Source organism: Peromyscus maniculatus, chromosome 4 (genome assembly GCF_049852395.1).
Source record: "Peromyscus maniculatus bairdii isolate BWxNUB_F1_BW_parent chromosome 4, HU_Pman_BW_mat_3.1, whole genome shotgun sequence".
NCBI classification, from domain to species: domain Eukaryota; kingdom Metazoa; phylum Chordata; class Mammalia; order Rodentia; family Cricetidae; genus Peromyscus; species Peromyscus maniculatus.
The window spans coordinates 134408254-134423946 of NC_134855.1; the positions used below are offsets into that span (position 1 = coordinate 134408254).

Genomic DNA, 15693 nt, shown 5'->3' on the forward strand with positions numbered 1-15693 from the left:
TCGAAATTCCTTAGGCACCAGATATTTTATTTAATCCACCTTCCTTTGTTAACATTCTAAACACTATAGACCAAATGAATCTCTTTGTGACCCAGGCTTGTGATAGGAACCATCAATTACAAATAGTGATAGATCTTCGCCTATTGGTTTTTTCTGACCCTTTCAATCTCCAGCTGTCATTTGTCCTTTCTTAATCTATTCTCACCCCTGTGAAATAGGGACCAAAAGTACCAACCTCAGTATCGAGATTGAAGAGGCGGCCCAATGGTGAATAAGCCAAGCTCTGAGGAACCTTCCAACTCCACTGGTTCCTGCCCTTTGGTAGAGCTCCTTCTCAGGTCCCGGGCCCAGAAACCAAGCACATGGATCTAAAGACCACGTGAGGGCTTGGATGGTAAAGTCCAGGGGCTTGTGACCACCACTAGCCACAGCCTCAGGACCTCCAAGACTCGGGAGCTCATGTCCCCTGTGGGTGGCTCCCAGGTACCTCTATCTTGACTGGAGACTCTCAGTCCCCCTCACCACACCCGGAACGGTATGAAGGACACAACACGGTCCAAAGACAGAGTGACCAGCCCCAGCGGGACGAACACCAGTGAAGCAACAGCAGAGTTGGTGACGTTTGCTCTTGGGAAAGAGAAGGAGGGCCTGGAACAAGGATGGCAGCTGGAAGGTGAAGGGCAGTCCCGGCTCTCAGTAGCGGTAGTGATCAGGCTTGAAGGGGCCGTCAATGGGCATGCCCAGATACTGGGCCTGCTTCTCTGTCAGCCTGGTGAGCTTCACATTCAGCTTGCCCAGGTGGGCTTCGGCCACTGCCTCGTCCAGCTGGAGAGGAACAGAAAAACCTGGAGTTAGTGTCACGCTCTAGTCCACTCGCCCGCCTCTAGCCGACAGAAACTGCTCTAGGCGGTGCTGGCAAGGGGTACTGCTCTCACTACACCTTGTCCCAGCCTTATGGCCAGCTTCAGGGTGCTGTCTCGGCTGCCCAGCTCCCCGTGGGGGTGTAAAATTAACTAATTAAAAAAAAAAAAAGAACCACACACACCCTCCCATCACAATTCTGGTGGCACCACCAATATCTCCTCACCTCCTCTAACTCAAGCGCTAACCAGCATGCTTCCTGAAATGGACTATGGCCTAGGACATATTATCAAGAGGCACTCTCTCTTCGCAAAGTCCTACCTCATGATGGCATGACACTCTGCCTACAGCCCAGCCCAGAGTGCGTCTACATTCCCAAGCAGTTTTATGTTCAATGTTCTTAGAGCTTCACAAACATTCCCCAGGGGTAGGAAGGGAAGGATTATGCCTACGTTAGCAGATGAGGAACCTAAAGAAAGTGATTAACAGGTTCAAGCTAGATGCAAGTCAAGGCAAGACGGGCCTAACCTGGAATCCATATTAGTTAGAAGCAGGATGAAGGCCTCCTATGCCTGGCCAGTCTAGCTCAGGCTGCCTTTCTTCCCACAGCACTGTACCAGTGTGCCACTAATGGGTGACCGCCTGGACAGCTGGAGTCCCATTGACTCCCAAGAGCACACCAGCCTCTAAACCTTGGTTTCCTCATTTGTAGGGCACACGTAATAAATACCCACCATTTGAAGCTGTCACAAAGATCAGTGACATTCAGATTTTTTTGTTCAAGAGGATAAGTTAGTCAGTGGTGGCTACTATCATCAACTAAGGTACTTAATAACCCTTTGACCACATGCATCTTACGGACATGCTCAGTTGACCCACCCAAGTACTAGGGATGCAGCTAAGGGGTATTTGTGCAGCATGTGTAAGAACCTGGGCTCCATGTCTAACACCACAAAATGAACAAACAAAAGACCCAAGACAAGCATGGAGGCTCTTGCCTTTAATCCCAGTTCTCAGGAGGCAGAAGCAGGCAGACCTAGGAGTCAAGGCCAGTCTGGTCTACATACTGAGATCCAGGCCAATCAGGGCTATGAGACCCTGTCTCAGAACCAAACAGATGAACAAACAAACCAAATGGGGCCAATCCAGTTTTTTAAAACTACAATATGTTGCCTATATTTTAAAATTATTTCATACCAAGACCTTAGCATATGGCTTCTCTTCAGCGCTCAGAAGGCTTGTCCTCTGGAGCTGTGTTCTGGGCTGGTGACAGCTGAGTGGCAGCCACCCCTTTACCTGGAGCGTGTATTCTTCAAACCCTTCACTTCCCACCCAGCCTACTTTACCAACTACCCACCCAATCCTTGGAGACACTCGGAGGTCCTCGCCATTAGTGAGGAAAATACTCCCGCCTTCACTTTACAGCTTCAAAGCTGGGGAGTCACACCCCAAAGCCCACGCCACTGTGGGTGTGCTCCAGGGAGCACTGCGGACTATGGAGGACACTATGGAGGACAAATAAGAGGGCAGACAGACACTTAAGAAACTCTAGCAAGCCCACACAGGGAGCCCAGGAGCCAGCACATGGGCCTTAGCTTGCAGTCAAAGTCAAGAACTTACCTTCTTAGGCAAGAAGTGAACCCCGACGGGGTATTTATCTGGGTGGGTCCACAGCTCGATCTGTGCCATCACCTGGTTCGTGAAGGAGTTGCTCATCACGAAGCTGGGATGGCCCATGGCACAGCCCAGGTTGACCAGCCGGCCTTCAGCCAGCAGGATGATGCGGCGCCCATTCTTCAGCCTGTAGCGGTCCACCTGCGAGTCCCCGTGGCAACAGTAAGGGATGGTGGGTACTGCCCGCCTCTGCCCACCCCCTACCCTGCACAAGATGGCCTAAAATGCCCCCAAACAACCACCCTACAGAGCTAGCACATACAATTAAGAGTAGCCAATTGCCGCACTGGTCTGTTATGAGAACTCAATGAATCCAGACCTATAAAGCACTTGACATACTGTAGGTACTCAGGAGGTAGCAGATAGTACTGCCATTATTGCCATACACTCTGTACTGAATCCTTCACATACATGACTATCATTTTTTAAAATTATTTTATGTGCATTGGTATTTTGCCAGGGATATTGGGTGCCTTGGAGCTGGAGTTACAGACAGTTGTGAGCTGCCATGTGGGTGCTGGGAATTGAACCCGGGTCATATATCTAGTTGAATGCAGGGCCGGGGGGCGTGGCTCACTTGCTAACAGTGCTTGCCTAGCTTACATGAAGCACTGGGTTTAATCTCCAGCTCTACAAGGCAAAATAGAGCTTAACTTAAAAGCTCTTGATGTACAAAGCCAAAAAGTCTTCCGGGAGCATTACTTTTATTTAATCAGGTAAGAAATAAATAAACCAACAACAAATAAAAGCCAAACAGAGTTGCATATACCCCAAAGAACTCATCTCTCAGTGCCCTGTGGCAAAGCTGTCCTCTCTCTACCTCACCAATGGCCTACTTGGCAGAGCTGCTCTAGACAGAAATGCAGCAGTGCCCGCCCCTCTCCCGACCTCCCCCATCCTGACCCTGCTGCCATCAGCCCATGCACTTCAGCTGCCAGCATGCCTGCTGGGCTAGGAACACCCGCAGAGCTCTGTCTCTGCAGCCACCGCTGTATGCGATCCTCCCTCACAGCACAAGGGGGCGTTCTGAAGCAGCTAGGTCACTATGCTCCACACACCTGCTGATACCCTCGGGGACTTCAGAGGCCTCAGCGACAACCCTGATACCTCCAACCTAGCGCGGAACCCAGGCTTCTCCAACACACACATCACTGTCTAGGTTACAACAGCTTCCATGGTGGGCACCTACAAGCCCGCTCCGCCTCCTCAGCCCTTCACCGCCAGCCCTGCGGGGAAGGCTGGGGCTTCTCACCTGGGGCTTGATGTTCACCTTCTCCACAGCATTCTCATTGAGCCACTTCACGTCGATCTCCACGTCGAAGTGTCCAATGTTACACACAACGGCGTCGTCCTTCATCTGTTCAAAGTGCCTGTGAGGGGGCCCAAGCCTGTGAGAGACCTGAGACCAAGAACGGCCCCAAGCCTGTGTGCCTTTGCTCCCTGGGACTCCCACCCGTACCTACCGGCCAAGGATGATGTCGACACAGCCTGTGGTGGTGACGAAGATGTTGCCCTCCTTACAGGCCTCGTCCATGGTGGTCACCTCATAGCCTGCACGGACACGGAACGTGTGTTATCAAAGGTGGCCTCACCCCTCCTCTACCCCAACAGCCAACCCTCACACTATCATACCCTCCATGGCAGCTTGCAGTGCATTGATGGGGTCAATCTCGGTGATGATGACTCGGGCCCCAAAACCCCTCAAGGCCTGGGCACAGCCCTTGCCCACGTCACCATAGCCTGCTACCACCGCCACCTTGCCCGCAATCATCACATCTGTGGCCCGTTTGATGCCATCTATGAGGGACTCCCGGCAGCCATAGAGGTTGTCGAACTTGCTCTGAAAGGAGAGGGGCGAGGGGACGATGGGGGCAGGCAAGACCCTGAGGCCAGGCCTCCGAGCATCCCACAGGGCTGAGACTTGAGCCCACTGGGACTGTCAGCCTGGGCGGACCCCTAAGACTCCTCTCCACTAGACAAGGCCCCACCCACCATGTCCCTCCTCATCATCACCCTTAAGACTATCTCCCTGGCTGTTCCCTGCTGATCTAGAAGCCTTTCTGGGGCATCAATGCCCAGGGCAGGTTGCTGAGTCTAAGAACGTGCTTAACTTTAAAGCTCTTGACAACCAAAGCCACAATGTTCCTGAACAGCTACGATTCACTGTGCGGGTCTCCCTTCAATGCACTTACCACCCTCAGACTGCTGCCCCACCCCCCCTCAGGTAAGGGCTTCATGCCCCAGGCCATACCCTTCCCGGACACCCTTCAGAGATCCACTCCTAAGCTCACTGGGCACCAATGACCGGAGCGGACTCTACCCCAGGGCTCACCTTGGTGACGGAATCGTTGACATTGATGGCAGGCACCTTCAGTATCCCATTGGCCATCATCTTGTAGAGGTTGTGGACCCCGGTCGTGGTCTCCTCAGAGATGCCTCGGATGCCTGAACGAGAGGAAGAACATCAGAGAACACATCTCTACCCAAAGTCCTTTCACTCCCAGTCACTCCCATCTCTGTACCTGACTGTAAAGTCCACCGTCACCGAGGCCAGCAAAAGGGGAGGCGTCATCGGATGCCGTCCTATACAGAGTCCTACAGGCCTAATGACTCAACCTCCAGTGTCCTCCACCCACCACTGTGCCAGTGCCCGACACCATTCTTCCCCCAGTTACCCTGTCAGAGCCCACAACACCCTCAGGAGAAGGCTTCCTTCCTTTAGTCGTGGCTCGTTTTTCCTACCTCAGGGCCTTCTGTATTCAGCCTTGGCTTATGAACTCAGTCAGCTCTGCCCCCACCCCCAGCTACCCTGGCTTCACATCACAAGTCAGAAGGCAGCCTCCATGCCTGCAGGAACCTCCTGTCCCCAGTCCTATGGAGAATCTGCCGGGCCCATTCCTCATGTCTGTGAAGGAGCAGGCTCACGAGTACCCAGCCCACCCGCTTACCTGACAGAAGCTGTGGGTATTTGGTGTGGATGAGGTTGGTTAGGTCACCTCCATCGTCCAGGATCATGTTGAGGGGCCCGTCTTTGAAGTACAGCGTCTGCTCGATGCACCACAGGTATTCCTCATCTGTCTCGCCCTTCCAGGCGTACACTGCAGGGTGAGTGCCACATGAGAAGCTGGCAGGGAGGTTCCAGAAAACCACACCAACAGAGCCAGTACGGTCTCCTTCCTAACGCCCACCCCTAGGTAAGTCCATCCTCATAAAACACAGCAGTGAGAAGCACACAGCTTGAAGCTAGACAGACCTAAGCTCAAACCCTGGCTCTGAACTTCCCAGCCACGTGACTTTGAGAAACTCCCTTTACCTCTTCTATAAATGGAGCTTCAATAGCAGAAATCAAGTGACACACACAGAGGCCACGCACAGCCCTAGACATAGGCGTCTAGAAATAATTATTCCCTTTTGCATCTCCTCCCTGGGCTCCAGGGAGTAGGGCACTGGCCCACACAGGACAGGACTCCCACGTCCTACTCACTGGGCACCACCAGGTAGGATCCTAGATTTGTTCACTGAAAGGTCGTGAGGGCCTGGCAGTCTTGGTGGGTAATTTCAGGTGATGCCTGGGCAAAGTTCCCCTGTAGAAGCTACCAGAGATGGAGCATTCTCTGTGCCAGGTACTGTAACTGCTCCATGCCCATCCTCGTGGGCAAACCCCACGAGGAGGTATTGCTATCACAAACCCCCCAGGGGAGACCAGGAAATGCAGCACTCAGCACAGCACTGTAAAGCAGCACGTGCCACGAGGGTGCTGGCGGCTGGCCGGTGCTCCTCCCATCAGGGGGAACTCCACAGGTGTGGGGTTCAAGAGTCTCCTGTTTGCACAGGACACCGGCCAAGCAGTCGGCTGCCTCCCTCCCCACAACTGTAGAAGATAATGCTGTTGAACACAAGGCCTCTCCTGAAGGAGAGCCACCAAGCCTCACCAAGGTGGGGGCTGCTGACAGGCACTCAGCCCTGTGAGGCTACAGAGGAACCCTTCCCAAGGCCCTGTCTACCTACAGAATTAGGGACCCCGCCCACAAATGTCTAAGTGTTTTGTCTAGAGTATGTCTATGTACCCTGTGCTTGCCTGGAGCCTGAGGAGGCCAGAAGTGGATACTGGATCTCCTAGGTCTAGAGTTACAGATGGTTATGAGCCACCATGTGAGTACTAGGAATCAAACCCGGGTCCTCTGGAAGAGCAGCCAGTGCCCTTAACTGCTGAACCATCTCTCCAGCTCCTGACAAAGATTCTTGTATATTCTATTTAATCACCACTGAATCTAACAAGCCCTCCCTGGTGCCCCCCCACCTCCATCCCCACCCCCACCCCCCACCCCCGGCTGCAGTCCAGAAAGGCATGTACCATTCTGCAGCAAAAGTCTTTCTCAAATTCCTAAACTACCATACCTCAGCCAGTGCACCTCTGAGGCTCTTCTTCTGCCTTACACCTCACCAGTCCTTTAGAAAAGGATGCACAGAGTCCCTCTAAGGAACTTCCTTCCCTCTGCACCATGTGGCTCCCAATCTGAAGATCCTTTCCTTAGAGACCACGTAGCTCAGCGGGTCAGGAAGTATTTCCCATGGGATCTGAGATGAGGTGGAGGACAAAGCCGCTCTCTGCTCTAAGTCAATAGGCTGAGGGTCTCTGTCTGCATATGGAAGCCTATTGCTACAGGAGTCAGGAAGAGAACACCAAAAAGCAAAATGCTTAATCTGCTCTCACACAGCCCACATCAGGCCCGCTCACCTGGAATGCCGGCCTTGGCAATGGCAGCCGCTGCGTGGTCCTGAGTAGAGAAGATGTTGCAGCTGGACCAGCGCACCTAGAAGAGCCAGGAAAACGAGGCTGTTGGTCACTGGTGTGGCTATGAAGCGCCCTGTTAGGAACGGGGAAAGGAAAGCCCTGAAGCCAAGAGTGAACGGCTGAGGACTCCGGGCAAGTGAATGGCTAGAAGCCAGAGCAGTAAAAACAGACCACCAGAGCTTAAAAAAAGGGAGGGGGGCAATAAATCACTGAGCAGGCCTGGTGACATACCTATAATCCTAAAAGGGGGGGGGAGCAATAAATCACTGAGCAGGCCTGGTGACATACCTATAATCCTAAAAGGGGGGGGGGGGCAATAAATCACTGAGCAGGCCTGGTGACATACCTATAATCCTAGTACTAGTACTCAAGTGGTGGGAAGATCAGAGTTCAAGGCCAGCTTGGGCCGTATGGGGACTTCCTGGCCGGCTTGAGTTATACAGTGAGATTCTGACTCAAAACACACAAATAAACAACTGGAAAGATGGCTCAGCAGGGGGAGCACGTGCTGCGCTTCTAAAGGACCATGGTTTGCTTCCCAGCACCCATGCTGCAGCTTACAACCACCTTCAGTTCCAGGGGACCAGATACCGACTCCTGGGCTCGGGGGCACCAGGCACGTATGCGGTACCTACACACACATGAAGGTACCGACAAAACCATCACATACATCCAATTAAATGACAAACATTACTCCAGTGCTATGTGAACAAGCAGACAGGGAAGGAGCTTCTAAAGCAGGGTGCAGGGGAGAAACAGCAGCAACAGTGGAAGTGATGTGGGACTGCCGGCTACTCCAGGGTCCTCCCGCAGAGAATCTCAAGGCCAAGACTTCAGGATGAGGGGGGCAGAGAACTGCTAGGTTTGCTTGGACTTGTTCAGCCTGGGATGTGTGCTCGATCTCCAAGTGGTTTATATCAATACTTAGGCATGAGAGACTGTGGGTCCCGGTCAGGCGTGTACATGAGTCATCCCCACACAGGCACTATTTAATACAGCCATGAGATCAGATCACCAACAAAGGGAATGGTGAAAATAAAAAGAAGGCAATGAGGCTGGAGAGTCGGTGGTTGATAGCACTGGCTGCTTTTCCGGGACCCGAGTTCGATTCCCAGCTCCCACATGGTAGCTTACAACCATCTCCAGTTGTAAGGAAACTGACACCCTCTTCTGGCCTGCTCAGGCACTACATACAAGTGGTACACAGATGTAGATGCAGGCAAACATCCATACACATAAAATAAAACAAATCTAAAAACAGGTCAGAGGAGGTGGGTGTGAGCAGTTAAATCCCAGTACTTGCAAGGTTGAGGTAGAAAGATAGCTCAAGCCTAGACAGCCTAGGCTACAGAGTGGGATGCTGTACAAACAAGCCCTCAAGTATTCCTATTTGTGGTTACCCTACTCTACCAGGGCCCTCCTTGAGGTCTTACTACATATGATCCAGGCTCAATGAATCATAGCACTCTACCTTTCTAGCAACTATGACTTTCTAGAAGGCACTTGACCCCTAAGAAGGCCAACGGGCATGCTTTTGGATGACTAAACGGGATATTGGGGTTTTCTTCTCAGGCAGGAAGATGTACTGAGGAGTCAGCTATCCTCCCAACTGGAGGAAAAACACAAGACTATCTGCCACAACAGGTGGCCAGCAGTGGGAAACAGAGAGGAAACCCACGTGACCAGAAGGGGCTCTGCCAGCTAGGTCTCCCTACCAGTACTGTCTTCTTCCATGGCGGAACCCAGAGAAGGCAAGGGACTCAAAGCAGTCACAGAGCTGCGGACCTCACCTCAGCACCCAGGGCCACGAGAGTCTCAATGAGGACAGCAGTCTCCACAGTCATGTGCAGGCAGCCGGCAATCCGAGCACCCTTCAGTGGCTTGGACGCCGAATACAGCTCCCGCATGCGCATCAAACCTGGCATCTCATTCTCAGCTATGTCCAGGGCCTTCCGTCCCCAGGCCGCCAGTCCAATGTCCGCTGCAGGAACAAGATGGCAAGTTACGTGAGCCACCTCCTCCCCTCAGCCATGAAGCACCATCACCGTGTAAGGACTGATCCAAGTGTGACCCTAGAGCCCCTGGGCTGAGCAATCTGTCACAGCAGTCTGTCACTCACAACACAGAGACGTGCCCCTTGAAAAACAGCTGAGACTGTGAATCCCACTGTCGATCCTTTCCACTGACACCTACCAACCTCCATGTCGCTCCCCGGGAAAAAATCAAATCCAGAAGGTGCAAGAGGATGGGCCTGGGGTTCATGGTGGGTTTTGTTTGTTTCTGAATTATTTTTTATGTATGCACGTACATAGAGGCCAGAGGCCAATGTCAGCGTCTTTCCCATTTCTGTCTCATTTTTTGAGACAGGATCTCACTGCACCTGAAGCTCACTGACTTGGCTGGGTAGGCCTCCTGCCTCCGCCTCTTCAGCACTGAGGTTATAGGTGCTTGCAGTTTATATGGGTGCTGGAGATGTGAACCAGGCCCTCAGGCTTATGAAGACAGGCACACTTGCCAGCTGAGCATTTACCTTTGGGGAGCTCAGTCAGACCTCACTCACTCTAGGAAATGAGGGGTAAAGGAGAAAAGGAGGCTGCTACAGACATTTTAATAATTTAGCAAATAGTTAAACAGGCCAGGAGTGGTGGAACATGCCTAATTCCAGATGGAGGCAGGAGGAAGGTCATCCTTGACTACATAGCAAGTTCAAGGCCAAGCTGGGCACATGGAGCCCTATCTCAAATACTAATACTAATAAGACTTTATTAATATTCTGCTTCCTACACTACATTAAATAATTTCTAAGGAGCAGTGGGAGGGTGTGTCCAAGGCCCTGAGTTCAGCTTCTAGCACCAAACAAACAGTTCCCAAGTTCACTCCACCCTATAGAGGGTTCACTCGGCTACACACACACACACACACACACACACACATACATATACACACACATACACACACACACACATACATACACACACACACACACACACACACACACACACACACACACACACACACACACTACCCCAGGCTATCAATGAGAGTTCCTTCAGAAATCTGAATTTCAAGCAACTACCTCTAGTCATGCCTTCTCCCTATAGACTCCCAACTCCAAGAGGGAGCAGCTCAGACTCTAAACCTTTGATTTTATCAGTTTCCAGTATCCTTACCAAGCCCCCTTCATGATCTCCTCTTCTTTCTTTCAATTTAGGATCCCATGTCCACCCCCTGCTCTCTTAGCCTCTGAGACCTCCCTTGGCAAAGCTCACGCCCGAAGCTAGGTGGGTAGCTTCATGCCTGTAATCCCAGCACTAGGGAAGCTGAGGAAGTGCCATGATTTTGAAGCCACCCTGAGCTTCGCAGAGACCTAGTCAGCAAAAGTCAAAGTTTCCACCTGGTTGGAGCCAGCTCTCTGCTGTACCTTAAGGCCCTGAACCAGCAGGAGAACCATGGCCCCAGGACGACAGTCTTGCTTACTATGAACATAACACTCAAGGGATGCCAGGCACATCCCAGCAATCCTACATTTCCAAGTTAAGTTTATCCCCTTCTCCTCTCCCCAGGCAATCTTTCCCATCGACAGATAACATTACTTCACAATTCACAGTCATTCACTTTCCTTCCACGAAGTCCATCCTCATTTGTGCTTAGACTAGGCATTCTTGTTTGTCAAAAAGGACAAGCTGTCCCTGGTCCCCAATTTTCTCACCCCTCAGATCTCACTGTTCCATTCCGGGTACCACTGGGGTAATTATCTATGCTTAGGTTTCTCACAGGAGCAGGGACCCCACTAAAGACTGCTTTGCCTTGGCATCCAGCCCTGAGGACCCATCTCCGCCCCTCTCCAATTCCTGCCAAGTAAGTCCTACTCAGATGATTCTGAATGCCTTCCCTGTGGTGCTGACTCCCACGTATTTACCTCCAGTGCAAACTTCTCCCAGGAATTTGAGGCTCACATAATCCAGCTGCTGACTCAGCACCTCTAGACTGCTGTCCAATTATTATCCATCAAGTAGGAGCCCTCAAGACTCCTTGGCCACACACCCTCAATCCTCCCATTTCAGGAAATGAAATCACCATTCAATCAACCATTCTGGCCCCGAACCTGTAAGATTTCCTGTTTCCATATTTGCTTCTGTCAGCATATTTGTTTGGTTGGTTAGTTCTGGTGTGGGGGGTTTGGGTTTTTTTTGTTTTGTGTTTGCTGTTGTTGGGTTACTGCTTTGTTTTGTTTCTTGAGACAGAGTCTATTATGTAGCCCAGCTGTCCTGAAACTATGCAGAACAGCCTGGCCTCAAACTCACAGATAACTAACTGCCTGCCCCTGCCTCCCAAGTGCTGGGGTTAAAGGTGTGGGCCACTATGCCCCATGCCTTCAGTTTGACTGAACATCTCACCCTGGTGTAAAGCACCACTTCGCAGCTGGACCTACAAAGCAGCTTCATGGTCCCCCTTTGTTCCCACATACCATGCTCCTCATTACAGCCCAGTGGGAAACCTTTAAAACTTTAAAATCCTAATCCTTCCCTGGCTTCAGGCCCCTCCTTCAGGCCCCTCCCCAGTCTACCAGCTGCTTCTGTCTCCACCTCGTCCCCTTCACCAGCTGCTCAGCCACACGGACCTCTCCCATCATAGGGCTTTAACACGAGCAGTGAACCTGGATGGCTCAGACCAAGTGCCACATGAAGTACCTGGCTCAGGGTATGCTCAAAAAACGCCTGAAAATGGAGGGGCTGGAGAGATGGCTTAATGGTTAAGACCACTGGCCTTCTTCCAGAGTACTGGGGTTCAGTTCCTGACAGCTCACGGAGAGTCACAACTGCCTGTAACTCCAGTCCCAGGGGATCCAGCGCTTTCCTCTGGCCTCTGTAGGCACCACACACTCATGGTCATAGACATGCATGCAGGCAAAACACCCATACATATACATATAATAAAAATGAGAAAGAAAAAAAAACTGAAAACGGGCCAGGCTGACTCAGAGGCATTAAGAATCAGGATGGCTGGGTGGCAGTGGTGCACACCTTTAATCCCAGCACTAGGGAGGCAGAGCCAGGCGGGATCTCTGTGAGTTCAAGGCCAGCCTGGTCTACAGAGTGAGATCCAGGACAGGCACCAAAACCACAGAGAAACCCTGTCTCGAACCGCCCCCCCCCCAAAAAAAAAAAAAGAAGAATCAAGACTTTACTTGCAGTGAGGTAGGTCATCTACAGAGTTTCAAAAGAGGTGTCATTCTATGACCAGATTTGTCCTTTGAAAGATCCTATTGGCCAACTCTAAGACATAAGCCTCTAAGCACAGTGCTGTGGAGGATGCCGGGAGTTCAGTGAGGAGAGATGAGAATGGGGGCTGGGAGCCATGGAGAGTGAAAAGTGACCCATCTCAAAACACAAAGAGACCGTACTACACTACAGAGGCCACCTCCCTGTCTCACCTGAGTCACTTTTATATCTCCAGTGACCGGCAAGGAGGAGACCAGAAAATGTTTATTGACCACATCATCTGCTAAAACTAAATGAGCAAAGATTCATAAAAGGTTGGCACAGGGCAAGGATGGCAAAAGGGAGGGAGGGAGGGAGGGAGGGAGGGAGGGAGGGAGGGAGGGAGGGAGGGAGGGAAAACCTAGTCTAACTTCCAGCATTTACAGCCTCCAGTCAGAGGCAGGACCGATGGTGAGGCTGCTCTCAAGGCCTTCCTGGAGAGGACAATGGGTTTCGGGCTTTCCTGCTTAAATCCCACCCCATCTACGATCACCTGTGCCTCTAGCTAAAAAAGATTCTTTCAATGCCCCTGTGGCAGCTGTGCCCGTCCCAGAGTTCTCCTGGGACTTCCACTCCAGAGGGACAGGAGGAGCTCTGGGTGCCAAGGGACCAGAGTTACAGAAGTCACAGGAACACCTGTCAAAAAGAGCAAGCCAAAAGGACCTACCCACACAACCCATGGTCCCCACCCCTCCACAGTATGACAAAAGGACCTATCCACACAACCCATGGTCCCCACACCCCCACAGTATGACAAAAGGACCTATCCACACAACCCATGGTCCCCACACCCCCACAGCATGACAAAAGGACCTATCCACACAACCCATGGTCCCCCACCCCTCCACAGTATGACAAAAGGACCTATCCACACAACCCATGGTCCCCACACCCCCACAGTATGACAAAAGGACCTATCCACACAACCCATGGTCCCCACCCCTCCACAGTATGACAACGCTGACTTAAACCCCAGTTCCAGCATCTAACCAATGGAGACGATGATCTACTGGCGGCTGATGAACTATTTTAATAAGAATTTTCCAAGTCACGTGGTCAGGTTCCTTCTCTGTATAATGGCATAGCATCTGTCTATATGGCATCTTGAAGTTATCTTAAAGGCTAGCCGGCCTGAATTGCTTTTTTTTTTTTTTTTTTTTTTTTGTTAGTTTGTAGTTTTGTTGAGATGGTCTCCCTATTTTGCACAAGTTGACCTGGAATTCACTGTATGCCCAGGCCGACCTCTGATCGATCCTCAGCCTCAGAAGTGAGTGTTGGGATAACAAGCTTGTGTCACTAAGCCCAGCCTGAATTGGATTGTGCTGAAATTTCATTAGGGTTGTTCCCACGTGTGTCCCCTTGCATACAGACAGCAGTGAAAGAGATGAGCCCAGGGGTCATGACGTATTGGGTCCAAATTCTAGCCAACCACTTCCCAGTTGCAAGATTCTGGGAAAATAACTTCTATACCTCTGGGTTTTCATCGTAAAAGGGGAATCGTCCTTCCCTAGGGAGCTAGGGTAATAAAATGGATTAGTCTAGAATAATGCTACAAGGCAGCGCCTATCCCATTGCAAACGCTCAGCCTAACATTTGTTTACTCGGTCAGCTTTCCGTCGCCGGGACGAAAGGATGGGGAATTTCTAACCATTCTAAATTTTCTTCTGGTCGTGCACCAGCTAACCCCACAGACTGAGCTGGCCCCAAGTGCCCGGTGCACCGGGACTTGCCTTCCAGGCCTCTCCTCACTAGCACCTGGAGCACCAGTGCGCTCTCCGGCCCCGCTCAAGGCCCAGAAGGTGGTGGACCCTTGTTGGGGGCCACACAGGCCACCAGACACCAGAGCCAGAGCCAGACCCGCTAGGTCCGCTTCCCAAGGGCCAGTCTCTACGCGAGAAGCACGCTGCTGAACCAAGGATCGTAGCCCGCGCCGCCGCTCAGGGCGTCTGCCGCGGGGCACGCCGGGACTTGTAGTTCGTGGCTGCTTCCCACTCCTAGCTCTCTGCGGCGCGCGGACTCCAACCCCCAGGCACCTGCGAGGCCAGGCCAGCGATTTTAGGGGTCCCGGGCGCCCCGAGGCCGCCGCCTAGACCAGACTCAGGTTGGTACGGACAACAAGCCCAGGGCGGGGAGCCGAGTCGCTGCGGAGGACTGCACCCCTGGGACTCACCGACTTTGTAGGGCAGTTTATCAGACATGCTGGCGGCGCTTCCGCTAGGACTGATGAACTCAATGAAGGGGGCCGGACGGCGCGGGGCAGGGATCTACGCCTGGCGCCGGCGTCTTTAAATATCTCCTTATTTGAATATTCATGAGTCCCGCTGGGGCTGAGACTTGGGGGCGGAGTCTAGCGGGAGGTGCAGAGCTGAGCGGCAATGAGCCTGGACTTTGATCCCAACCACAAAAAATAATACATTTTATGTTCCTTGGCCTTTGGACTCCTGGCACCCGGCAGGAAGAGAGTGTGGAGAGGGGAGGTTCTTCTCCCATCGTTCAGCCAGTGAACCAGAGGTCAAAACAATGCAGAACTTTCAGGCCGATTTACTTCCCTGAGCCTTAATTTCTTCTGGTATGCAAGACTCTCTACCGCACAGGATACAAGTAAAGAGCTGGGCCTAGTGGTACACGCCTGTAATCCCAACAACTCGGGAGACAGAGCCAGGAGGACTGCCACAAGTTCGAGGCCAGTCTGGTCTTACAGCTAGTTAGTTCCAGGCTAGCCTGGGCTAGAAAGTGTCTCCAAAAGAAAAATAAGGAAAATTACAAGTTGCATTGTGACACTCTCTCTCCCTCCCTCCCTTGCCCGCCCCTACCTCAACAAGTCCTCATTCTACTATCATGTCTTCTTATTGCTTTTGTTTGGTGACCCACAAGCCGCCCACGTGGAAAAGAGCGTGGAGCTATCCATAGGAGCATAGATAGCTCACCCGTGGCTCAGCAGCCATAACTGCCAATAGCTTTCATGTAGGAGCCAGGCCCGTGTTGTGGGCAAACACCATCTCTGGGGCGCTCAGTTGGCCCCCTTGTAAAAGGATTATCCCAGCTGGACTTGTTTACTGTTTACATCTCATGGAGTGGAGAGAAGGGTCCCAAACCCTCCCC

At 52.0% G+C, this 15693-nt stretch overlaps 1 protein-coding gene and 1 long non-coding RNA gene across 2 annotated transcripts in view; one reads left to right on the plus strand and one right to left on the minus strand.

Annotated features, from left to right (window-relative positions):
* Ahcy (adenosylhomocysteinase) lies at positions 1-14912 on the minus strand. The gene is made up of 10 exons (XM_042276561.2): positions 14762-14912; positions 9121-9311; positions 7274-7349; positions 5484-5633; positions 4868-4980; positions 4168-4375; positions 3999-4086; positions 3788-3905; positions 2482-2676; positions 1-825 (listed from the first exon to the last, which is right to left on the minus strand). Exons 1-10 carry the CDS (start codon positions 14787-14789, stop codon positions 694-696), a joined length of 1299 nt encoding a protein of 432 aa, XP_042132495.1. The 5' UTR covers positions 14790-14912; the 3' UTR covers positions 1-693.
* The window catches only part of LOC107402607 (uncharacterized), a 14577-nt gene continuing 13384 nt past the window's right edge, over positions 14501-15693 (plus strand). The window contains exon 1 of the long non-coding RNA XR_013050890.1: positions 14501-14692. This is a non-coding gene — a long non-coding RNA (uncharacterized LOC107402607). The remainder of the gene's footprint in view (positions 14693-15693) is intronic.